General features: G+C 39.7%; 1 protein-coding gene and 1 non-coding gene across 2 annotated transcripts in view; one reads left to right on the top strand and one right to left on the bottom strand.

The window, feature by feature from the left end:
- LOC149300532 (leucine-rich repeat-containing protein 2-like) overlaps positions 1 to 26,874 on the top strand; it is an 84,613-nt gene that overhangs the window by 26,261 nt on the left and 31,478 nt on the right. The window contains exons 3-4 of the mRNA XM_089485181.1: positions 156 to 312; positions 14,730 to 14,866. Of these exons, the coding sequence (XP_089341307.1) occupies positions 156 to 312; positions 14,730 to 14,866 (294 nt within the window). The remainder of the gene's footprint in view (positions 1 to 155; positions 313 to 14,729; positions 14,867 to 26,874) is intronic.
- LOC149300533 (small nucleolar RNA SNORA35) lies at positions 20,162 to 20,291 on the bottom strand. The gene has a single exon (XR_016272306.1). It is a non-coding gene; the product is annotated as a small nucleolar RNA SNORA35 (small nucleolar RNA).

Below are 26,874 nucleotides of genomic sequence, written 5' to 3'. Positions count from 1 at the left end.
TGTATATGTAATTGCATTGCTATGTGGCTTAATATGCACTTTAAGGACTCCTATATAAATTCAAAGATATCGAGTATAAGCTATCCTAGCATTCAGTAGCATTGTATTTTGTAGCATTTGAATATTTTTCCTAACAACTTAATTTTACATCCTAGGACCTTCCAGAGTCTCTGAAAGAAAAAACATATCTTAAACAACTGTATATTAACAAAACTCGGATACGGATTATTCCTGAGTATATACGGTTCTTTCAAAAGCTAAACGTTTTGGATATGTCCCAAAACAAGATTTCAACCATACCATCTGAAATAGGTAAATACAAATAATATATTCAGTTTATGTATATTGAGTATGCTTTTGTATTAATAGTTATATTCATTTTATTTTCTGTTTACTGATACTGTATTGCTCATTGCTGTGCATATTGTTCTTTACTCAGCCTTGAAGTTGTTTCAAAAACTAGGAAATATATATATAGATTTTAGGAAACTATAACACCAATGTTACGATTGAGTTTCAGCAATAAATAAGCATATACATAATACTTGGACATTCAACATGGGAAGCCTGAAGCCACAATTTAGTGCGACTAATCCTTGAAATAAATATTATAGAGTAAATAACACAATACCTTAACTTTTCCACTAAATACAAAGTTTTAAAGTTTTATCCCCTAAAGGGACTACAAATTCAGGAGGGTGTTTTATCTCTGGATAAGTAAAAATGAAATAGTTCCTACTGTAAGTTAAGTGCCAGGAATCAGATGACCAAACACATACACCAGAACAGGCTCTGGCACACTGCAAGCCAAACACACACACCGGGACAGGCTCTGTCAAACCAACACCCAGACACACACACACCAGGACAGGGTCTCCCACAACGACACACACACACACACTGCCACACCAACACCCAAACACACACCAGGACAAGCTCTGCCACACCGACACCCAAACACACACACCAAGACAAGCTATGCCACACTGCAAGCCAAACACACACACCGGGACAGGCTCTGCCAAACCAACACCCAGACACACACACACCAGGACAGGGTCTCCCACGACACCCACACACACGCTGCCACACTAACATCCAAACACACACCAGGACAAGCTCTGCCAAACCAACACCCAAACACACACACCAGGACAGGCTCTGCCACACTGCAAGCCAAACACACACACACCGGGACAGGCTCTGCCAAACCAACACCCAGACACACACACACCAGACACACCAACACCCAAACACACACCAGAACAGGCTCTGCCACACCGACACCCAGACACACACACCAGACACACCGATCCCCAAACACACAGGACAGGCTCTGCCACACCGACACCCAGACACACACCAGGACATGCTCTGCTACACTGAAAACCAAAAACACACCAGGACACATTCTGCCACACCGACACCCAGACACACAACCAGCAGGACACAATCTAAGACACAGACATCTACATCAGGATTAATTTTCTACACTGCATTGTTTTTTATACCCCCTTAGTGTTTTTGCCCCTTGTGTATTGATGCCTCAAACAGCAACCTTTCAGTATTCTTCAGTATTAATTAATGTGGTGCCCCCACACCCTTGTATAATGTTATACCCCCCAATTGGAGAGGGGGGAATAGTACAGAACATATCACAAAAAAGGAAATACAGTGGATCTTTAAATTAGGAATTCATAAAAAAGGAGGGTTAAATGCAGATTTGGATATCCTGGCGTTTATTTAGATTATGTAGATTCTTTACATTTTTTCAATATATATAAAAATGTATATATTTTTTGGGGGGAACTTCTTCATTCCATATAAAGGTTTTACCTCACCTTTCTACCACCTTTCGTTTCTTCTCTTTTTTCTGGCTCTTATCTCTGTGGGTCTGCTGGATGAACAACTGAAATAGGGTCCTTTTGAATACTCATGATCTGTGTAGCAGAAATGCTATATAATAAAAAAAGAAACTTAAGTATAAACCCTTTTATATAAACAATACACAATAGTTCCTTACTGATGAAGCCGTCCTGTCTTTGTGTAATAAATAAGAAAACAGGAAGATGACACGAAACCACGTACAGGAGGAAAGAGGGACACATATAAAAATGAATGGAAGGAAGAATATAGAACTTTACAGGTCGAGGAAGGACTTTTAACTTATATATTTTATTTATTTAGATGTTTTTAAATATTTTAAACTTATCACTATATTTCATAGGAGCTAGTTCCCCCAATTCATTTATATTATTATTAACTTTTGGAGTTGGTTGAATTCTAACGAAGCTGCAGCACATCTTCAGAAACATCAGAAAGATAACTTCTGGACACAGAAGGGTTCCTATATCCTTTCCCTGAGCGTCTTTTGCCCATATATGGATGTGCAGGGCATATTGTGAGTGCAATCTTTTTTATTTTATTCTAAAAGCTCCAGATCAACAATACTACACTATTGGTTGTGTCTCTTTTGTTCTCGGTCACACAACACCTTAAGAAGTGCAAGAATATTTTTAGCACTATTGTGAGTGCAATTGACACCATATATTTGTTTAATTTCTTGTAAAATACTCTACACTATTATTGTTTGTTTTTCTCCCTTATCTTGCATGAGCACCCCTAAACGGAATTGAACTTATATACCATTAACACCTGGAGAGAGGTGTCTCTAAGGTGGCAGCTCCAAGAGACCCAAGGGAGAGTATTCATTTTGTTTTTTCACATTGATATAAACCAGGCTGTTTTCCAAACACTCTTTAGGTTTACCTTTCCTTGCTGAGTCTGCCTGCTCTGTGCTCTCCCCTAGGGTACTGACTCTGACTGTAGTGCACATGAGGAGCTTGTGAGTCTGCCCCCACCCCCATGAGCATCACGTCTCGTCTTCAAGGGGGCAGGGCAAAGAGCCTCACATTTGGAAGCATGGAGCATGCACACCGGGCGGCCACATTAACAAAACCTCCAGTGTTCCACCTGTTCCTAGAACAGTTGGCACACTGGGAAATATCTCAGCTTCCTGGTAGGCAAGTTCAGCCCTGGTGATGGCACCCACAGTGTCCAATGGGCGGTTCCAAATTCGGCGGGGGACGCCACTGACCAGAGCCTATTGATGCTATGATTATGACCTTTCAGCAGGCAGAAATCATAAGAAGCCATTGCCTGATGGCTTTAGTGCGGAGTATTAAAAAATCTTAGCACCCCATTTATCATCCCATCTTCACGAATTGTATAATCGCCTACTGGCAGGTGAGGGGCCCCCAAAGGATTTCGTCTTTCTAGGATTGTAGTTAATGCAAAAGCTAATCGGGACCCCGAACTTGATGTCCTTATATCGCCCGATTTCCCTCCTTAATCAGAACTTTAATTGGACTGCAGTGATGGATTCACCGCTTCAGCCCATCCTTGCGAGGTTGATTGCCCTGTCCCAGACTGGATTCCTCTGAGGGAGACATTCTACTCAGAATGTTAGGAGTATGATCTTGGCTATTGCCTCCACCAAATTGGTGAAAAATAAATTGTCTATAATCATTAGTTGTGATGCTGATAAGGCTTTTGATCATATTTATTGGCAATATCTAATATCCTTTTTTAAATTTCACTACTTTGCTTTACTCCCGTTTCGGGCACTATACAGCTCTCCTCTAGCACAACTTTTTAACAGGTGGAATTCCCCACAGTTTATGTTAGGTAGGGGTACTGCTGATTAACTTAGCTATTGAGCCACTGATATGTTTAACTTAGCTAATGAGCCGCTGATATGTGTGATTGATTGCTCTGGGCTGTTGGAGGGTATCCCTGTAGGCAGGGACGAGTTAAAGGCCTTTATAGATGACTTGCTCTTATTTCTTCATAAGAAAATAGTCAATTCCCCTGCTTATGGATACTCCTAATATGTTTCATAAAGCTTCAGGGTTCTTAATCAATACTGCCAAAAACAGAGGCACTTTGGATACTTCCACAGGCTAGGGGCGGATGGGGTGATCAGTTTCCTTTTCTTCGGGCTTCCTCCCCGGCCCTTAAATATTTTGGATCCCCTCTAATCTTTTTCAACTCAATAAGATAAACATCCCTCCACTTTTCTAACAAGTTGAAAACTTGTTTAAGGCCTGGGCTAATTTTTCCCTTTCCTTCACGGGTAGATGTCATCCATACAAGATGGCTGTGTTCCCCAAACTGCTATATCCTATTCATATGCTTCCAATTACTCTGAGGACTATGTGCGTACCCATCATAGATACCTTCAGTGTTTCCTATGGAGTGATAAGATGTCCTGGAATAGCGCTTGTGAAACTGCAGCAACCTAATTGTAATGGGGGCCTAAATATTCCATGCTTGATTACAATCTAGCAGCTAATTATAAATACACAGTGGATTAGATTCTAGATAGGAATAGATTTGCCAATACAGGGCAGTGGCAGCTTTCTCTTGATATCAGATTGCCTCTCTCCTGCATCTGCCTAGACACTTATGGCAGGATGACTTCCATAAACCACACACACACTGCTATACCACACACACAGGGCTTGGACACAGGTGAGGAACCGTCTGGGGTTTCTTCACTGTTCATTTCTTTCCCTACTTTTACTGTCTAACTCTCCTACTGCTTGTTGTTATGACAGTTAATGCTGAAATATTTTTGCAGTGGTGCCTTGTGGGCCTTATATGATGTTGCTATATATACATTGTCATTACGCACCTTCTCTTGGTTTGTCTATATTGTGTACTCAATATGTGCCATATCTTCTACTTTCGAGATTGTGAAATGCATGCCTTATATGGTACTGATAGATGTGTATTGTACTTGTGTACCATCTCTTGGTTTGCCTGTACTGGGTATCCTGTATGTGCCATATCCTCTTTGAATAAAAAATGTTTTTAAAAAATGGTCAATGTGGTCACTTTAGAATAAACCATTTGGGTTTCGCTTGAACATGTCTATGCATGACTAGAGCACAGTATGTAAGTAATGAAAGTAAGAAATACAAACCTCAAGATAAATAATTAAATACACACAGGCCTATGCCAGCACTTTTATATGATTAAATTGAGGATTATTTTTCAGTACTTTTCAGAAATTGTGTAGTTTGTTTGCTTTTCTTTCATTTATTCTCAAGAAGACAACTTTCCCGATTCCAAAATTTGCAAACTTTGCTGTATAATCGGTTTAACGTTAAATTAAATTGCATGCTTGCAATTTCTATCAACTTACTTAAAGCTTTTTCCAGGACTGAAAGCCTATGATAACGATTCTCTTTTGCTTAGAATGGACCAGCTATAATTTTGTCAATTAATATTTGTACTGAATAATTTACTTGTGTACTTGGTAAGGTGGATTGGAAAGTTTTCATGTATGGTTATTGAACCTTTCAAGACACTCATACTTTAATATACAAACATGACAACTAGAAGGCTAAATCTTTCAAAGCCTTTAAAAACACTTTGCTTTAATACAGCGATTCAAGTTTAATCACATTCATTGATTTCCTCTCACTTTTATTTCATTTTGAAAACCTAATTGAATAGGGAGCATTAGAGCAAAGCTCTTTTTGCTAAACTTTCATCTACTCTCTCTCTGAACTTATTTTAACAAATTGCTGATCATTGCGCCCATTTTATAACTGAAAATTATTCTAGCGTCGGTTTTCTTTACAGACATTTTTAATGAGCATCCCTACAGATATGATCTGTGTCACTGGAACATTGGCCAAAGATCATATTTTTAGTTACTTTGAAAACTAAAACTATCACCAGGTTTAATCCTTCATGCACAGCTCACGCAAGCCTTTTAATTTAACGACAGTGTAATTTGGGCTCTGTGGTCTGCAAGTCAAGCTCTCTTGCCATTAGTGATAAGCTAATTTTGTTATGGGATAAGAAGGGAATACATTGAAATCTTAATTGATAATGTGGTTTATTTAGTTAAGAAATGTGAGGCTTCACTAGACATTTAGTAAGAATTTCAATTGTGTATTAAGAGAAGGCCCATTAACAGTTTAAAAATCTACAGTAACTCTGTTGCAGTAGTTGAGGCCAATTTACTGTCATGCACCAGGGTGTACCTGGAAGGCTGGAGCGTAGAGGTAAGCAACCACTAGGGAACAATTATTTTCCTACACTTACTTAGTAGGGGCTGGTGAAGATGGAGACACTGGCTCATGCAGAAACATAGCAGTGACCCAGTAGTCAGCATTTTAACAGAATAGAGGCAAAATGGAATAAACTGAAATGCTGTTATACTGTAAGTGTCAGCTTCAGATGCCTATTGTAGTCTAGGCATTAATTTAGCAGATGTTAAAAAAAAAAAAGAGAGCAGAAGAGTACAATGTCAAATTTGCAAGATGCCTACAATCAGAGTGTACATAGTCGACCAGCTAGTCAGTTGCCAGATCAGCAACTACCCCGAGCTCCCATCCTGTAGTAGTCCTTACTTGACTTGTTGGAACCTGAGCTTCCCTACTCTGCTTTCATAAACAGTGTTGTCTGTGAGCTCTGTATTAATGTGTGGTACTGTAAGATACTCACAGAGAGAAATCAATTCAGAATATACCCAGCAAAAAAACACCTACCTAAACATAAGTTTTGAGGATTCCATCACATATATGGCCATATATTGCATATATAGTACCCCAAGTTTGGCGGGTCCTGCTTGCATAGCTATATTGCTTAGTAAGCAGCTTACGCAATGCAATAGCACTGCATTTTAACCAAAATGAGATTCACAACCAATTTAAAGCCTTCTCTGGACATAATTAACGAAGCACCTGTGTGGCAGAACCTGCAAATATGCACAGCACAAAACCTAAAAAGCATAAAAGGAATACACATTCAGATTCCTGGGCTTCTGCTATAATCATAATGACCAAAAAGTACACAATGTCACGTATGCTAGCACCAAAAGGCACTCACCACAGGAGATCTTCAGAACAGGAACCTCCAGGAAACTCAGGATGATCCTAACCGTGAAGAAGCCGCAGTGATAGCAGAGAAAGGTAGATACTGAGCTGAAGCAGCGAGATGCAGCAAGCAGCAGATGATAGGAACAGCCAGGGGTCAGGTACACGATGCAGGTAGTCAGATGAGCCAAGGATCAGGTACACGATGCAGGTAGTCAGACGACCCAGGGGTCAGGTACACTAAGCGGGTAGTCAGACGAGCCAGGAATCAGGTACACAAAGCGGGTAGTCAGACGAGCCAGGGATCAGATACACGAAGCGGGTAGTCAAATGAGCCAGGGGTCAGGTACACTAAGCGGGTAGTCGGACGAGCCAGGGGTCGGTAACAAGAGTCTCAGGCAGAGGTACAAAATCAGCAGGCAAGAGGGTAGTCAGGAAAGCCAATGGTCAACCAAAGAGTAGCAGAATAAACTCAAACGCAGACTCAGGAAATAGACCACAACAGGGTGACTTTGAGGAGTACTGCAGGGTTTTTAAAACTGGCGCCATCTAAAGCCACGCCCCCAACAGTGCGTCAGGGGCGTGCCCTAAGACGTCCCTCTGACTCACGGCTCCAGCCGTGAGAATTAGCTGCGCCCCCAGTGGAGACCGGCGAACTGGTAAGTAAACCTCTCTGGGGATTCCTAAGGCAGCGAGCAGATTTTATTCTGATCGCTGCCGAATCCCTAGACCTGTCATCCTGCTTCCTGCACCGGCGATCGGGTTGCCGATTGCCAGTGCAGGGAGATTGGGGACTCCGAGCCCCACGGACATTATGTGCGGACGTCCGCCCGCCGTGACCCGCGAGCGGATCGCCGCACACGAGATCCCGGGACCGCGACCGGACCCGGGACCGCGACACACAAAACAAGAATGTAGTGCATACCCAGCAAATACCATTCAATTAACAACTACCTAAGGCATAAGTATTTTCTCCAGAGAAGGCTTTAGATTGCTTGAGTCTCCTTTAAGTTAAATGCAGTGCAGTCCCATTGATTAAGCTCCTTGGTAAGCAATATAGCCATGAATAATTATATAGGACCCTCTAAACTTGGGGTACTTTGATGCAGCAGTGGGTTAAGCAATATATGGCCATATAGGGTGACATAATCCCTAATACTTATGCCTTAGGTAGGGTTTTTTGAATGGTATTCATTGGATATGCACAGAATTCTTGGTTTTATGGTCATTATTATTCTAGCAGCAACCTGGGAGTCTGCATGTGTAAGTCTTTTATGTAGGGCTGCAACTAACGATTATTTTCATAATCAATTAGTTGGCCGATTATTTTTTCGATTAATCGGATAAAAAAATGTAAATTTTACATTTATTTAAAATAATTTAATAAAGTAATGTAGGGTGTAAAAAACAAACAGCAGAATAAAAAAACTGATAAATTCATTTCTTGTTTTTATTTCCCAACCTGCCCCCCCCAGTTATGCACATTTGAGCCCAGGCTTGCCACACTGCCTCCCAGACATGCCACACTGCCTCCCAGACATGCCACTCCGCCCTCCCCACATATGCCTTATATACCCTATATGCCTTATACCCCCAGATATGTCACTCTGTCCTCCCAAGGTATGCCGTATACCCCCCTGATATGCCATAGTGCACTCATAGGTTTGCAGACTCGTTCAGACACAATACTTTTATAAACAAATACAGGGTTAATCTTCAAGGCCCCCAGGATTTAGATTCCCCTCAGTTTGCCCCACCTTTACCTCTAACTACACCTTAAGTTAACTTTATTTAATTAAATTAACCCTCAGTCCTCATCATTAAATTAACCCTGAAGAGAAGACCCCATTAACCATAACTGCCCCTAAATTAATCCTGAAGACCCCATCAACCACAACTGCCCCTAAATTAATCCTGAAGACCCCATCAACCACAACTGCCCCTAAATTAACCCTAAACACCCAACCACAATCGCCCCTAAATTAACCCTAAACACCCCATCAACCACAACCGCCCCTAAATTAACCCTAAACACCCAACCACAACCGCCCCTAAAGTAACCCTAAACACCCCATCAACCACAACCGCCCCTAAAGTAACCCTAAACACCCCATCAACCACAAATGCCCCTAAATTAACCCTAAACACCCCATCAACCACAACTGCCCCTAAATTAACCTTGAAGACCCCAACAACCACAATTAACCCTAAACACCCCACTAACTATAACTGCCCCTAAATTAATCCTAAACACCCCACTAACTATAACTTGCCCTAAATTAACCCTAAATACCCCAGTAACTATAACTGCCCCTAAATTAACCCTAAACACCCCATTAACTATAACTGCTCCCAACTTTCAACAGCCCAAATATTAATTTTATACTCACCAGTTAGATGAGTTCTTGAGCCATGTTGATGGTATAGGACATGGGCGGTGCCAATCGGCAATTTGGCCCCTTTCTTTCGCCCTGTCCCTCCCTGCAGTCACTGCCGATTGGCCCCTGACTGCAGGGAGGGACTGGAAAAAGGAAGTGGGCGGGCCAATCGGCAGTGACTGCAGGGAGGAACTGTAAGTAGGAGCTGCTGCTGTGAGTCACTTAAACGGATTACATAACGAGGGGTATTTTTCAGAGCATTTGCTCTGGAAAAAACCCTCATTTTATAATCGATAAAAATTGATTTAACTAATTGATAATGAAATTCGTTGGCAATGATTTTCATTATCAATTATTATCGATTTTATCGATTAGTTGTTGCAGCCCTACTTTTATGCTTTAGGTTGTGCCCCCACAGAGTGGAGCAGGCTCTACTTAATCAAGTAAATTGCCTGATTAATCCAATGCAGAGCCAACTTCTCTCTTCATGTGTCTATCTGCTCGCATAGGCTGTTCAGCCTCCTCCTTCTTTAATTCCTTTACTGCACTGCTTCTCCTTTCCATGTTTGTTTGTGGTCAGGATTTTGTATTCTGCTGGTGATAGGGCTACAGACCCAAGACAACAAGGACATGCCTTTAATTGTAATTAGCTGGTGCCAAATCTAGGTCAGTTGAGAGGCGCTTACGTGCTTTTTTTTCCCACTCCTGTGTTGTAAGGTAAAATTATGTTGTGACCCACATAAAATTGGTATTTTGTCCTTATATGAATGGAACAGACTTGATCAAGAGTTATGTGGCACTTGCCAACAGTCCTGTGTAGTCACAACAGATTGGCACATAATTGACTGCACATGAACAGTGCCTATTTCACTTTGAAAATAGTTTCATCTCTCAGCATTTCATTCTTCATTTTCACCAAAATGTTTAATTTAGAAATGCCATCCTAATAAGCTAACAAGGAAAGCCTTTAATAGATGGTAGATGTGATGTTTTTTCAGTTATGATCTATAAATTCTGTGTCAGAGCAATGGATATCAATTATGAGTTCGTGAGGGAAATTTATAAAGACATGCTAATAAAATTATGTTTATTTGATGATAAATATGTTTGACCATGCATTCCTGTAAACTGACTTAAGATCAAGTAACAATTAAAAGAAAGTGATGTGTACATAAATACATACACACACCCTCTATGGCTACTAATCATGATAGCTATGTGCCTAATAAGCATATTAAAATATGATATAACATTATTCCACTGACATTGGGAAGGATAGTGAATTCATAGTGAACATTGAACTGAGGAAGCAGGAAACCAAAAAAATGGGCTAATCAGTGCTGAATTTCAGCAAGGTCATGCCAACATGGGAATGTAGTTCCATTTAGGGTAACCTAGGAAAAGGAAAAGATAAAGGACATCAGCGTTTCTGCTGGAACTCACGTATGCTCCTCAGTTTGAAATAGGTGGGAAAAAATAGAGGTGGGATAAGATGCCCCTAGGAGAGCTGGGCAACATATTTTAAAAAATGCTTCATCAAGAAAACCAGCTATTTACATTTTTTTAGGTTGCAAATGATGAAAGGTATTACTCTCTAAAATTCTTCCTGAGCCTTTGACTTGCCTCTAGACAAGCTGGTGGATGTTAGATACCTTGCGCTCCCCCACCTTCTGTTTGAGGATACCCCACAGATGCTCAATAGGGACTAGGTCTGGAGACATGCTTGACCAGTCCATCACATTTACCCTCAGCTTCTTTAGCAAGGCAGTGGTCATCTTGGAGGTGTGTTTGGGGTCATTATCATGTTGGAATACTGCCCTGCAGATCAGTCTCCAAAGGGAGGGGATCATGCTCTGCTTCAGTATGTCACAGTACATGCTGGCATTCATGGTTCCCTCAATGAACTGTAGCTCCCCAGTGCCGGCAGCACTCACGCAGGCCCAGACAATGACACTCCCACCACCATGCTTGACTATAGGCAAGACACATGGTACTCCTCACCTGGTTGCTGCCACAGACACTTGAGACCATCTGAACCAAATAAGTTTATTTTGGTCTCATCGGACGACAGGACATTGCTCCAGTAATCCAGGGTCTTGGCAATCTTCTTATAGCCTAGGCCATCTTTATGTAGAGCAACAATTATTTTTTTCAGATCCTCAGAGAGTTCTTTGCCATGAGGTACCATGTTGAACTTCCAGTGACCAGTAAGAGAGGGTGTGAGAGCGATAACACCAAACTTAACACACCTGAGACCTTGTAACACTAACGAGTCACATGACACCAGGGAGGGAAAATGGCTATTTGGGCCCAATTTGGACATTTCCACTTAGGGGTGTACTCACTTTTGTTGCCAAGCTTTAGACATTAATGGCTGTGTGTTGAGTTATTTTGAGGGGACAGCAAATTTACACTGTTATACAGGCTGTACACTCACTACTTTACATTGTAGCAAGGTGTCATTTCTTCAGTGTTGTCACGTGAAAAGATATAAAATATTTACAAAAATGTGAGGGGTGTACTCACTTTTGTGAGATACTGTATGTATATTTATATGTGTATATATATATATATATATATATATATATATATAGTACAAATAGCTATTCAAACAAAATCCCTTAGCTGGATTAAGGAATAAAATAATAAACAAAGATGCCAATTATCCTGCTGTTTCAGTAGTGTATGTACTAAATACTAGATGTGATTAAATAGTATTCTATGATCTTGGTTAGTCTGTGTTCGTACCGCCCTGATGTTACTAACATGCCGCTCTAGTCTTCTATTAACATCATGGGAAACTATTGTGTTGTAACAACAAAGAAGATGGTATTCGTTTTGAATTTTTTAATCTAGATAAAATGCTTTATATATATATAAGCAGATAGAAAATTAAATGTTATTTATTGAAAATAAATTAGGGGGATCCATGTAGCTGTGCTTTCACACTAAGAAATACACTAACTGTGTAGGAAACATAGAAACAAAAAAGAAAGTTATAAGAATTAAGCGTCTTAAACCTATTCTTTACCCTAAAATAACCGTTGAAGCCTTACTCTTACCTAGTTCCCATTTGCTAAAGACTGTCAGGGGCTAGTCCATCCACTTAATGTAACTGGCCCAGTCCCTAAAAATGTGGGTAGCACTACCACTTCACTAAGCCACTCACCCAGACATGGAACAGCTCCTGGTAGCACACTTAGGCACACCGATAACTCATACTAGTCCAGTCACCTTTTATCAGATTAGGAAAAATATTCTTTGAAACTAAATAGTGAAATGTTTTGTTCCATTTAGACACAATGTTAATTGCATTCTCTAGTTTATTAAACCAAAGAACTTTACAGATCTGTTTCATTTAATCACATAAGAAAATAGCAATTTTTGAAAGCCTTTTCAGTTTCCATAGTAACAGCCTATCAGTACCATTTTTTTGTCAGTGCCTTAACTTTGAGGGGGCAAGAAAGGCATATGCTGCAAGGGCCGCAAGGTGAGGGGTAAACTTGAGCTACCTAGCAGCAACGTCCCTCCACCACCTTTTACTCATTTGCTTATTTTGTGTTAATGAAGTGTTCTCTGCTAAAATTATGCTAATAGAAAAACTTTACTATTTTTAATAATAAATCTTTCTGAAGAGATTTTCCAATTAACAATAGTAGGAATGGTGTCTGTAATGCTACATTTAGTTACAAAAGTGTTACATTCAGCAGAATAGGTGAAGCAGCAATGCCATATTTATTTATATTGTTATTTTTTAATACATTTAGTCAAACCTGTAGAGGTGACAGTTCCCTATAAGGACCACAATATAATGTTTAGATGTAGGGCTGCAACTAACGATTATTTTAATAATCGATTAGTTGGCCGATTATTTTTTCGATTAATCGATTAATCGGATAAAAAAATTAATTTTTTTTTCAATGTAAAATAATGTAATAAAAAACGTACAATTTACACTTTCATCTCTTTATCACAATGGCCTCTCTCTATTCACCTTCTTATTTTACTGACATAATAATAAAAGCTACAAGAACCCAAACACAGTGTTTCTCAAACTAGGTTTTAATACAAAGTTATTAGTAAATATTAATTCATATGTTAACTATTTTTCATATTTAATAAAAACTATGAGAAAAAAGCCTTGTTTAAATTTTTTTTATTTACCAAACTGCCCCGGTTATGCACATCTGACCCCCAGCTTGCCACTGTGCCCCCATATATGCCTTATACCTCTTATATGCAAGTGATATGCCACTGAGCCCCCTGATATACCTTTTACCCCCAGATATGTTTTATACCCCCCTGATATGCCTAATATCGATATGCCTTATACCCCCTATATGCCCTGAAATTCATAATACCCCCCATACACCACTATAACTCACCCATACACCACTCTGGCTCCTCCCCCTCCCATACACCACTCTGGCTCCTGCCCCTCCCATACACCATTCTGCCTCCTCCCCCTCCCATACATCACTTTGGCTCCCCCCTCACATACTCCACTCTGCCTCCTCCCACCTCCCATACTCCACTCTGCCTCCTCCCCCCTCCCATACTCCACTCTGCCTCCTGTCAGCCACGGAGGTTCACAAGACACCAGGGAGCCGGGTAGAGAGGCAGAGTGCTGTATGGGAGGGGGAGGAGCCAGAGTGGTGTATGGGAGGGGGAGGAGCCAGAGTGGTGTATGGGAGGGTGGCTCCCATACACCCCTCTGACTCCTCCCCCCTCCCATACACCGCTCTGCCTCTCTACCCGGCTCCGTTACTGACAGGAACTTTCACTGCAGCTTCATAGAAGCCTCAGCGTAAGTGAAGGTGAGTAACGGAGGCTGTCTGTGCGATGCAGACCCCCACCGGCTGACAGAGAGGATGATCCTCTGTCAGCTGGTGGGGGTCTGTACGATGCGCACAGACAGCCTCCGTTACTGCCCTTCACTTACGCTGAGGCTTCTATGAAGTCAATAACGGAACCGGGTAGAGAGGCAGAGTGATGTATGGGAGGGGGGAGGAGTCAGAGGGGTGTATGAGAGGGGGAGAGAGACGGAAGTGAGAGACCGGCCGACAGTGAGGGGAATCCAGGTCCCCTGCAGCGTTGCGGGGGATCTGGATTCTAGTGTTATAATCCGATCTCTGTTTGAGGTCGGATTATAATTTTTATAATCGATTTTATCGATTCGATTAATCGATAATGAAAATCGTTGACAACGATTTTCATTATCAATTATTATCGATTTTATCGATTAGTTGTTTCAGCCCTATTTAGATGTCACTGAAACAGAGGTGTATCTAGCTGAACAAGAAAAAATAACTATCTAATCTTATTATTATTCCTTATCATGGTGTCAACAGCCATTGCCAAGTGGATGGTCATATTATGAATCCTTTATCGATTACATATAATAATCATTAAGACAATAACCATACATATTTATTAATACTATTTTTTTTGCAAACAGGATATTTGAAAAGTCTGAAAGAACTCAATGTTAGTTTCAACAATATAAAGGAAATACCACCTGAGCTGGGAGACTGTGAAAATCTTGAAAAGTTGGATTTATCCGGAAACTTAGATCTCATGGAGCTGCCTTTTGAGGTGAGCCCTTTACAGTGTTAATATTTTTAACTTGCACTTTTTGGGGGATTTTGTTTATAACAAATACTTTAATAAACAAATCTCTGAGTTTTCCCCTATAAAAGTGTGTGTGTGTGTGTGTGTGTATATATATATATATATATATATATATATATGTATATATATATATATATATATGTATGTATATATATATATATATACTCTAAACAAAGATACGTAAACATATTTACAGATTAAAATAAGGAATATAATGTTTACTATGGGAACAAACATCTTAAATATCTATTCTGATGATCTGCATGATTATTTTTTGTCCCAATTAGCATTTGTCTGCTTTGCCTGATGTCCAGTTCCATCTTGATTTTTAAGATTAAATGTACATGTGTGACCCACTATTCTACCACATTGGCAACATATTTTTTAGCAACCGAAAAGTGTGGTTTTGCATCTTCTGGGTTTGAGTATGCCCATGTCCAATGTAAGACCAGACAGTAAATCATAATCAAAGCCTAACAGTCTAGACTAGGACTAAAGATCAGCTCAGGTACTTCCTCCAATGTTTCTAGATGGTCCAAAATATCCTGTAGTTTGATAAATACTCTCTGGATTTAATTCTTGCTTATTAATGTATTCTTTTTTTCTGTATTGTTTACTAACAATTCATCTAAAATAAATCTAAATATAAGATTACATGTTGCAAGAGATGTCCTCAATGTGAGATTAGCTTTAACTGAATTAGCTTTAATTCTCTCCAGATATAATTAAATGCAAAGTTTGTAGAACATTTTTTAAACAAAATGATTGGCTGTAATACTTAGCATTTTCATATGCTAATATTTTTTTTAGTGTTTACTATACTTTTGTAAGTTTAGTAAAAGTATAAATAGTTAATGTTTACCAAATAATTTTAAAACATCTTGGTTTACACATAGAAATAAAATTCCTGAAAATGTAGCTGGTTATGTATAAATTGGTACACAGCTTGAAACTACCTTTTTAGTACTAAATATCTTGGTCTATATTATTACACATATTGAGTCCTTAATGGGGTACATTTCTACTTCACTTATGAGAAATCGCAAACAAGCTGTGTATCATAAAATAAGTCTTTCTCTTCTCTACTTACCAATTTTAAGTTGTAAAACCCCTTTTCTTTGTTACAATTCCTCAATAAAATTTTTACGGGCCTAAAATCCTAGACCTGCTCTGCATCTCACATAAAAAATTCCATCGAGAGAGGAAAAGATTGATGGCTGGAAGTGCAGTTCAGTCTCACAGTTCTGATGATCTCATAAACCTTTATGATACCGTCAAAGATCGTTGACTGAATTACAGTCACATTTTCAATCTCTCCTTGAATTTCTTATCCAATTGGTTATCTGGTGATATTCATAAACCAACTAATGAAAATCGGACTATTGTTCATATTTTATTTCAAGAAATGTTATTTGAACATATATATACATACATACATTCTACGTTTGTTAAATAACTACTTTTGGTCTAAATAAGTGTTGTTTCTTCAGCTTAGTCTGATGATTTGCATGTCTTTTATCTTAACTGAAATTAAACTGATATACTGAAAAAGTTAAGCCATCAATGGTACAAGCAACACGAGAATAAGACAGAAATAATAACTACAAGAAGTTACTTTTTATTACTTAGTCAGTTATAAAGATATGTGAGACTGGAGTAGCGGCACAGATCTTTCGTAACACACAACTGCATACCTTGAAATAGCTTTGTGACTGCCCTTTGTGTACTCACTTTCAATATTACTCATTTTATCTCATGCTGACTTCCAGGACCCATTCTTAAAGTATCATTCTGATAAAAAATGTTTGTTATGTATAAATAGCATGCAGCTATAGTGTAGACCAGCTTTTTTTTTTTAATTCTAGTTGTATTTATATTGTACCTTTTGTATACACCTGATTATCTCTTTGTACTACAGAAAAAGATCAGTTATGGTTTCAAGAACCCTTCTTATCACTCAGACTTATGTGGCTTATGTGGGTAATTATGTACCACTTACAATTTCACTGCATGCTAGGCCAGAGCATTTCATCCCCTATTGGATGTAAACAGTGGGGAAACATACTATAAGCCTTTAGATTACCAGCCATAAACCTAAAATGTTGGAAACGTAGGATATTAACAATTTTAGTATCTTTTCATATTTTATATTAAAACATAAATTACCTAAATATCAATCACAGATGTGAGTAAAACAACATGTATTTAATATTTTTACATGTACAAACATGCTGTCACGACTACGAACATCGAGGCACACACCGCAGAAGTTCTCTGCCCATAGCCCACCACCAAAGGAGACCCTTAGTGACAGGGAGCGGGGACTAGGATGATTCCAACAGTGAGGAGGCCTGATGCAAGTGGATATATTAGGGGCCGAGTTGGTGTGCAAGGTGAAGGAACCACGACAGCCAGAACCAGGAGGCAAATGCAGCAGAGCAGGAGTTAACTCAAGCAGGATAATCTGGATAGCTGGGTCGGTACACAAAGTGGGAAGTAATACAAGCCAGGTCGGTAGTCAAGCCAGGTCGGTAGTCAGACGAGCCAAAACTGGATACCAGGATGAACCAGGAGAAGGTACGAAATCGCTAAGAAAAGAATCGTCAGGCAGGCAAGGGTCAAAAACTAGAGAAACAAAATGCAGAGAACAGTCATGAAACGTAGACCACAACAGGGTACTGACTAGAGCATTTCTGCGGTTTTTAAATCTGGCACTCCTTACAAGCTCCGCCCCCTGGGCCGCATCATAGCAGTTCTGGGCAGTCTCCCAGGACTCCGCCTCTGGACCCGTCCAACCGCACCCCCATCATTAAAGACAGATGGAACACCGCTGGACCGGGAGCAGGTAAGTACAGAATGCTGGGGATTATGATGCCGGACGGCAGCAAGGTCCCCAGACACTGTTTTCTGACTTCGACGCCGAAGTGGGGGTGTGGCCTATAATCGGGATTTAGCGCAGGGATGCGCAATTCGTATCGCCCAACCCCAGGGACATGCAGTTCCTAGCGCTGGGAGTTTTTTTCCTTTTTCATTTAGCCTTGCTGTGGGCAAGCTGCAGAGTTAGGATCCAGCACTGCAGGGGATCTGGATCCTACTCTCCTGCAGACGGCGGACGTCTGCGCGATGCGTGTAGACAACCTCCGCTGCCGACACTTCAGCCAGGGCTTCTATGGTGGAGCACCAGCGTGACATAACCTTCCGGTGCTCCACCATAGAAGCCCCGGCGGAAGTGCCGACAGCAGAGGTTGTCTAAGCGAATCGCGCAGAGGTTGTCTAAGCGAATCGCACAGACGTTCACTGGCTTCTCCGTCATAGAAGCCCCGGCGGAAATGCCGGCAGCAGGGGTTGTCTAATTTTTCATTAAAATAGCACCAAACTTTTAGGGTGTGTCCTATAAAAAAAATAGAAATATAAATAATACACGTTGCGGATTACTGTTTTAGGGAAATAAATATTGGGCAATGTGAAGTGGGGTCAGCTAAACCAGGGAGTCTGAAGCACGGGGGACGAGTCTGGGGAAGCATTGGTAAGTCGGAGGGCAGAGTGACATATAGGGGGGATATAAGGCATTATAGGCATAGTGGCATATAGGGGGTTAAAGGCATATCTGGGGAGCAGAGTGGCAAGCCTGGGGGCACATGTGCATAACTGGGGAGCAGATTGGCAAATAAAAGGAAATAAAAAACAAATGAACTAATTTTTACTAGTAAAACATTTTTCCTATGGGATATTCTTATATTATAGCTTTTTCTTTTTTCCTAAATTAATATTCAAATTTTGGGGGGTCGTCTTAAATCGAGCAAATATGGTACATTTCTTCTTAATACAGTGGGTTATGTGTTCTTTTAATGGCAAGTACATTGCCTACTTTTCTAACACTCTCACCTGTGTTAATGTGAGTCACTGATATGATGTCAGCAGGTAATTTGCAATTAACTGCAATTTATCTCATCACTCTTAATAACATTCTGGCTGTAATGTCCAATTATGTCTCAGTGTTGCCTTGTGCATCTCTGTGTGGTGATGCCATATCTCATTTCAGCTCTTCTCTTATGTTGAAAATGTCACAGTTCTTAATTTATGATGTCTTTTGCCAAACTAGAACATGATCTCAACAGGTGGCCCTGTTGCTTTCAACTATAATAAACTACATGGGATATTAAATAGTGAAATTATCCAAGCATACAGGTTTGATGAAAAAATGTATGGTATATTTTTATAATTGTGGTAAAAATCAATACTTCATCATTCACTTTTACCAACAATATTGTATGTAATGTTCCAGTGGATAAGTAAACGTGCCCCAGCATAGTTAATATACTGTTTGAGTTTGCAGTTTAAAATGACAAATGTCACACTCTATATATACTACAAACCCTTTGTAATGCATAGTTAAATCAGTGAGATTTCCTTTAACCCCTTCGTGACAAAGGCTGATTTTACTTTTTGTACCCTTCGTGACAATGGCTGTTTTATCGTTTCTGCGGTGTTTGTGTTTAGCTGTAATTTTCTCTTAACCCATTTACTAAACCCACACAAGTTATATATTGTTTTTTTCAGGACAAGAAGGGCTTTCTTCAGACACCAAATTTTTTTCATATGATGTAATTTCCTATAATAAAAATAATAAATTATGACGAAAAATTGAAAAAAAAACACATTTTCTCACTTTTATTTGAAAAATCTTTTATTCATCATAAAAAACTACTGAAAAAACCTGCTAAATAGATTCTACTATTTGTCCCGAGTTTAGAAATACCCAATGTTTTTATGTTTTTTTGCTTTCTTCTACACGTTATGGGGCAATAAGTACAAGTAGCGTTTTGCTAATTCAAAACCATTTTTCTCTGAATCTGGTAATTCTGTCTCTATGTGGTATTTGGGGCATCTTTGAAGCCAGCAAATTAAATTTACCCCACCAAACCATATATTTTTGAAAACTAGACACCCCAGGGTATTTTAGATGCTGATAGTTTAACCCTTTCCATGCACTAATCCTACCACCAACCCTTGTCAAAGTTTGGGATAGTAATTGTTTTTGGTGTTTTTTTCACATACTTTGTACTTCAGGTGTGAAATTACAGCTCCTGGTATATGTTGCTGTCACACAACACCCAGATATGTGTCCAGCAACATCTCCTGAGTACATTGATACCCCACATGCATGGGTTTGTCAGATTGTTTGGGGGCAAAAGGGCCACATTTGGAACATGAGCAATTCAAATTCAGTAGGAATTTTACATCTGGGTAAAGAAAAATGCTTGTACCCAACTATCAGTAGGGACAGGTTACAAGAAAGCCTGGCCTATCTCCAAGAAGGGATTTGATCTAGCACCTTAAGTGGTCCCTCATGCCACGGAATGGACACAGGGGTCACTTGACAGTGCAAATAAAAACGCTTAAAAATGGTGGAGCAAATAAAAGCTAAAAAACAGTAAATGTAACAAAAAATTAAAAAAAAATACAAAAATGGAGCAGGAACAAAAAAAAAATTAAAAATGGGAAACTGTGTGATACAGCTTGAAGCAGTCACCGACACAGAGTGCAGGTTTTCCAGGGCAATCTGGACAGTAAAATGTGGTGTCCTTTCTTTGCCCCCTGCTGTAGCATACCCTGCATCTCTTTTGGGGATTCTGCTTCTTTGCTGTAGGGGGGATTTTAAAAATAAAATGGGTAGCCCCAATTCTGTTGGTTCCCATCACTACTTGGGGACCAGGTGCATCACGGTACAAGATACCTGAAATTACTTCGAGCTGAAACTGCAAAAAAGACAGCTTCAGCCCAGTGTCTGCTTTTTTGTGCAGCAAAAAAGCGTTATAGGTTGCAATTTGCATTAGATAAATTGCAACCTTCTTGTACCAGGCCTTTGTCTTCCTCATAATGAGGTAGGGCTGTAGGAGTTGATCTGACAGATCAACTCCACCCATGTGCTTGTTATAGGCCCTGATGCACACTGGCTTTGTAGTGACCCCAGCTCTGCCACGGACAGAAACCTCCACGGTTCTCTCATCGTGGATGGTGCTCAGCATGCACACCTCTTTTCTGTCCCTGAACTTCAATGCCAAAAGCTCCTCTTGGCGTAGAGCTGAGGTCTCCCCCTTTCCTAGCCGGGTTCGTACCAGGCGTTGTGGGAAACCCAAGCGGTTCTTTTTTATAGAACCGCAAGCTACCGTATCGAAACAATACAGCAGCTTGAACAAAGGGACGCTTGTATAGAAGTTATCTACATACAAGTGGTAGCCTTTGTTCATAAGGGGGAATATTAGGTCCCAAACAATCTTGGCACTGGTGCCCAGATGATCTGGGCAACCTGGAGGGTCAAGGTAGCTATCCTTACCCTCGTATACCCGGAAGGCATGAGTATATCCTGTCTCGCTCTCGCAGAGCTTATACACCTTCACTCCATACCTGGAGCGCTTGGAAGGAATATACTGCTTGAATCCCAACCTTACTTTATATTTCATTAGGGATTCATCCACGCAGATATTCTTTCCAGGTGTATAAACCTCTGGAAACCTGGCAGCGAGATGGGTAATCAGGGGGCGGATTTTGTACAGCCTATCAAACTGGGGGTCCTCCTTAGGGGGGCACAGGCTGTTGTCGCTAAAATGCATGAAACGAAGAATCATTTCATACCTTTGCCTAGTTATAGTTTGGGCAAAAATGGGGGTACTAAAGATGGGGCTGGTGCTCCAGTAGGAGCGGATGGAGGGCTTTTTTATAATGCCCATTAACATTGTGAGTGCCCAGAATTTAAGAAATTCTGGCACGTCAATGGGAGTCCATGGCTGTTTTGCCCAAAAAGAATTAGGGCTAGCAGCACGGTGCTGCTGGGCATAAATGTTTGTTTGTGTGACAATGTCTCCCAAGACATCGTCTCCCAAAAAAACCTGCACAAATTGCAGTGGAGTGAATCCTGTAACATCAATATTGATGCCAGGAATTCCAGAAAAAGGAGGGATAGCTGGCTTGTACCTATTAGGCGCTACCCATGCCTCTGGTGCACTGCCACGACTACGTGTGGTAGGCGTCCTAACAGCCACAGATACATCACTAGATGTATCTGTGAACTGACCAACGTCAAAATCTGACGCTGTATCAGTGGCCTCAGAATCTGTGGCCAAAAAGGCATACGCCTCCTCAGCCGTATACCGCTGCATGGTAACAATTGCAGCAAAAATAGTGGGGAAGGAAAGGGTTAATGGCTATAATAAAAAATAAAAAAAAAACCTAAAAAAAGTAAAAAAAACTAAAAAAAGTAAAAAAACATGTAAAAAAAAACAAAACCCAAAAACAATTGCCACTATGCAAGATCACTGTTTATGCAGTGATCAATGGCAATGAAGGGGTTAATATTATATGGGTGGCTCTTATAAGAGCCTTTGGATCAATATATATATATTTTTATTAGGGAATACCTGAAATACCAGAACACACCGATCTGTCTCTCTCCCTCACTAGAAGCAAGTGAAGGAGGGGGGCAGATCCAATACTGATCAAAGGCAATGTTTAGAAAACATTGCCTTTGATTTATCAAATCATGATCACTCTTATGAGTGATCTGACCACTAGGGGTGTTATTCACTGGATGTCCATGACATCCAGCAACACCCCCCCGATGATGTCAGCAGGCTCCGCCCCCGGCTTGATGGTCGCCGCCATCTTGAAACACCGCGTGTGTTTCGAAGACACCGGCACCGGGAAGGTAAGTTGAGCATTTAGGAAGCGATCGCGAGTCGCTTCCTTTGCTAAACAGGTGTTGCAAAGATGCCTCGATACTGAGGCATCTTAGCAACACCAGCTAAGCAAAGGAAGCGACTCGCGATCGCTTCCTAAACCCGTTTTTCGGCGGCGGGCGCCGCCATGTTTGAAAGACGTGCAGTCTTTCAAACATGTTTTTTTTTTGCTCCTAGGAGCGATCGGGGGGGGGCGGGAATGTTTTTTTTGGTGTTGCTCAATGCCTCGATGTCGAGGCATTAGAGCAACACCGTTTGAGTGAAAAAATCGATCACGGATCGATTTTTTCACCCGTTTAAAGACGTGCCGGTCCTGGCACGTCAATTGTCATAATCGTCACGATTTTCAGTGACGTGCCCGGACCGGCAATTGTCACGAAGGGGTTAAGTAACTTTGCCCATTAATAAAGTTTCACATAGGAAACACATGGTCCCTCATAACTAAATAATGTATGAAGTCATTAAATTGACAATTTACCTGCAGACTCTCACATCAGTAAATAAACGCCATTGTAATGATTTATTATTAAGATACACAAATATGTTTGACTTGTTCATTTGCTTTTGACCCAGAGTGGAGAATTGGCATACTTCTCGAACATTTATCTTTTTATGCAAATTGAGCTTGTGGGTTCAACCAACACTTATGCCAACAGCTCTTTTTAGGGCCAGTCTGAACATTTAGTCATCAGTGTATTAATTATGCACATATCACATCCAGCATACAAATAAACAAATTATCATTATTAATTAAATGTTTTTAGGGGTAACTTGGCAGAAAGGATTGCCAAAATGTTGTCAATTCACAACAGCTGTTTGGTAAGATGGAGTCAAGTTTAATTCCAGCCATTAGAAACAGAATGATGTAAATAACAAGGACAGGTGAAAAGGTGTCCTATGTCAGAAGAACTAGACAACACTGAAGAATTAACAGTGACAGAGAGCTCATAAATATTAAAAATGTAAAACGACAAGGACAGACGAATATGCACAACCCCCCCCACAAAACATGAAACTTTAGAATAAACATAACACATCTTACTTATCTCTGTCAAATTATTTTGATAAAAACAAACTAAATTTATTTCTTAGCAGAGAGATGAAAAAACCCCATCAATTTCCAGCTTTATTTACTGTGAATGATTTTTAATATCTTATACATTTATCTACTTTGGCATGACTTTTTATAATAGTTATAATTATTATTGTTCTGAACACATAAGCCTGTCATTGTAAACAGCATGCTGGCATAGTTACTATAGCATATTATTTCTAGCTTGCTAAAACATTTTTTCATGCATAAATCATTTATTTTAGTTTTTTATGTATTTTCTCTGTTAAGTAATCAAAATTCAGTACACTAAATATGTTGGATGTATTATAATTCACATACAATATGGCAATAGAAGGACAGTTGTAAGTTGTTCATTTAATGGCATTTTCAAATTGTTAATTTGTGGCCTTGCATACTTCCCTAGAGTCCCCTTTTTGAGACCCAATCCCTTCTTCTCCTACAAGTCAATGACTTTGTAGGAACCTATAGGTTTGCAAGCTAGACATACATCCTGAAACAAAATTGTGCCTCTTTGGGAATTAATCACTGAAGGGAGAGGTGGTAGGAGAGTTTAGTTTCAACTTCCAGACTTCACGATACGCTACGAGGGCCCATGCATAATAAGATTTGCTGTAAAATCAGTAAGGTTTCTCCAAAGTCTCTTTATCCACTGAAATATGAAGTATACAGGGCCAGCTCAGGCCATTTAACTGTATTAACCTGCAAACATCGGTCCTTCCAGATGAATAGTGAAATGAGGGTGTGGGGAAATCAACTATCTTGCCAATTTTAGTGAATAGACCTGTTTGGCCATTTGAAAAGGTAAGATGTGCTCTGCTTCCTATATATACTTGTAAGGGGTTCTGAACAGTCCATTTAAAAAACCCCAGCCAGTAACAGCTGTATGCAAATCACATTTGAAATAAACATATTTCTCTTTATGCTGGTAGATAAGTCAATAAAGTACTGTGCTTATTTGAAGATAATGTGATATGCATAAAAGGATCATATTCATAAAGTGGTTTTGTGCTGTAAATTATGCATTTCATTCCTGTAACTGATCTGAGCTTGACTTCTAAGCAGACAACCTTACTTGAAAGTAGAACTTAAAAGGAATCTCCGATTATAGGATTACTGGACAATGCTTATTGTTCAATAAAACCCATATGTAGATGTTTTGGTTTCATAAGTATGTTCATTGTAGTATGAATAACACCTTCTTAACTGCTAGGAAGTCAGGTATGATCAGCAGAAATAGTCCTCATTTGTCTTGCTGTACTGAACATTAACCGAAAGTAACAAGGTGTCATTGTATAGCTGAAAGTCTGAAGAACAGTAATTGTATTCTTGTGCTATATTTTATTATGTTCTGTCATGGGGAATGCTGAATTTATTATCACTTAAACCTGATTGCATTTTAATAAATATGGATATAGGATATAAATATATAAATTCACCAACCACTCCATCTTGATCTACTCCCTAGTTGAAGCAGGTACCCTGAAGGTCCCTCAGGCACAGCTAAAACTCAGAGGGCAGTTAATGTTCTCTACAGTGTTCTCAATCTAGGAAGTGACATCTTATCAGCACTATTAATCATAAGTCATAGACAGTCATTAAAATTCAGTTATAAAACTACTGAACAACATGAAAAAAGGAATTTAACGTATGTATAGTTACAAAATATACAGGGCAATATTTAAGAGTGATTATCGGTCTTCATGTTCTGAATGATATGAAAATAATATTCAGCGTCATACAAGGTGACAATTCCACAAACCTTAAGTGTCTACCACAGCATTTTGACATAGTATAGCATTCCATTAACAAACCGTGTCATTTGCATTTATAGGTAATTGTTATGAGAGGTTGCATTTAGTAATTGAGCTCAGTAGCAAACATTTATGCATGTAACAGATCCAAGTACGAATACGCATGTACCACTTATATAGCTGAGGGTTGCTGCCGTTTTAGTGAAGTATACTCTGCACTCAGTTAAAGTTGAAGGGCACTTTCAGAATAACGAAGACACCTAAACATAAAGCCAAATATGAACTTGTCAATGTTCCTGGTGTCTTTTTAACATAATCTACGAAATGGAAGATTTGTGAATTCCAGTATAAATTGTTAGTATGCCAAAGATAGAACTGCATTAAGGCAATCTGTGACTCCCGTACCGTCTTCCTGCCCCTTGTTACACTATAAGCAGGTGTGTGGATATATATGTATATGGACAGGTGTATGCGGGTGTATGGATGTACATGTGTGTAAATATGCATATGTATGTATGTGTGTGCATATATATATATATATATATATCATGGTTTCTGCTAATACTAGTTAAATCAAGATGCATGGGAGGTGGCCGGGAATGATAAATATTTGGGAAACCTTTTGTCTTAGTTTAGATAACACTGATATGCGTGATGAAGGGTGTGTGGAAGAAAGACAGGTTTTCTCATGAAATAGATTGAATCAGGTCAGGAGATCTTTGGGTTTTACTGCCCCATGATTGTAAAGACCCCAGGGTGTGGTGTTGGCCAAAGGGAATAACTTCAAATGGTAACTACAGCAACCACAGGGTCCAATCAGGGTCCAATCAGGGATCTCCCCAGTAGACTCAGTTGGGACCCTCTAGTATATCAAGGGACAGGTAGTGAAAGTATAGAAGAGGAGAGGAGGACAGAAAGTAAAGAGACAAAGGAACATCACTAACCTGGAGCTCTCAGGGAAGGTAACTATGAACATGCATGTTTGAATATTGTAAATAGGAACTTATATATATGTATTTGTTGTAAGTGTGTCAATTAATGTGGGGATTATTGTTATTGTACTGTTATTTGTATTGTTTTATATTTGGAACGTTCTAGTAAAAGTTTGTATTGTTGTATCATAGCCGCATTGTGGATTCTTGGATATCCTGTTGTTGTTTCCAAAATATTCTGTTGCATTCTGGAAGAAGTGAAAGTTTTCAGTTCAAACCTTAAAAGTTAGAAGAGATAGAACAGGGATTGTTTAACTTAATAAGCCAGTGGGTGGGTTTATCGGTGCATATTTCATAAGTGTATCCATATACCCATTCACCTGGATAAGTGTAGTTATTGTAGCTAGAAAACACATTAGCCTTCAGGAGATATATCCGAATACATATTGTGATTTCATTGATATGTGTTTGGATGTAT

Source organism: Sceloporus occidentalis, unplaced genomic scaffold, assembly GCF_023333645.1.
Source record: "Sceloporus occidentalis isolate IW3139 unplaced genomic scaffold, rSceOcc1.0.p SCAF_24, whole genome shotgun sequence".
Lineage (NCBI taxonomy): Eukaryota > Metazoa > Chordata > Lepidosauria > Squamata > Phrynosomatidae > Sceloporus > Sceloporus occidentalis.
This window is presented reverse-complemented; position numbering and strand designations above follow the sequence as displayed.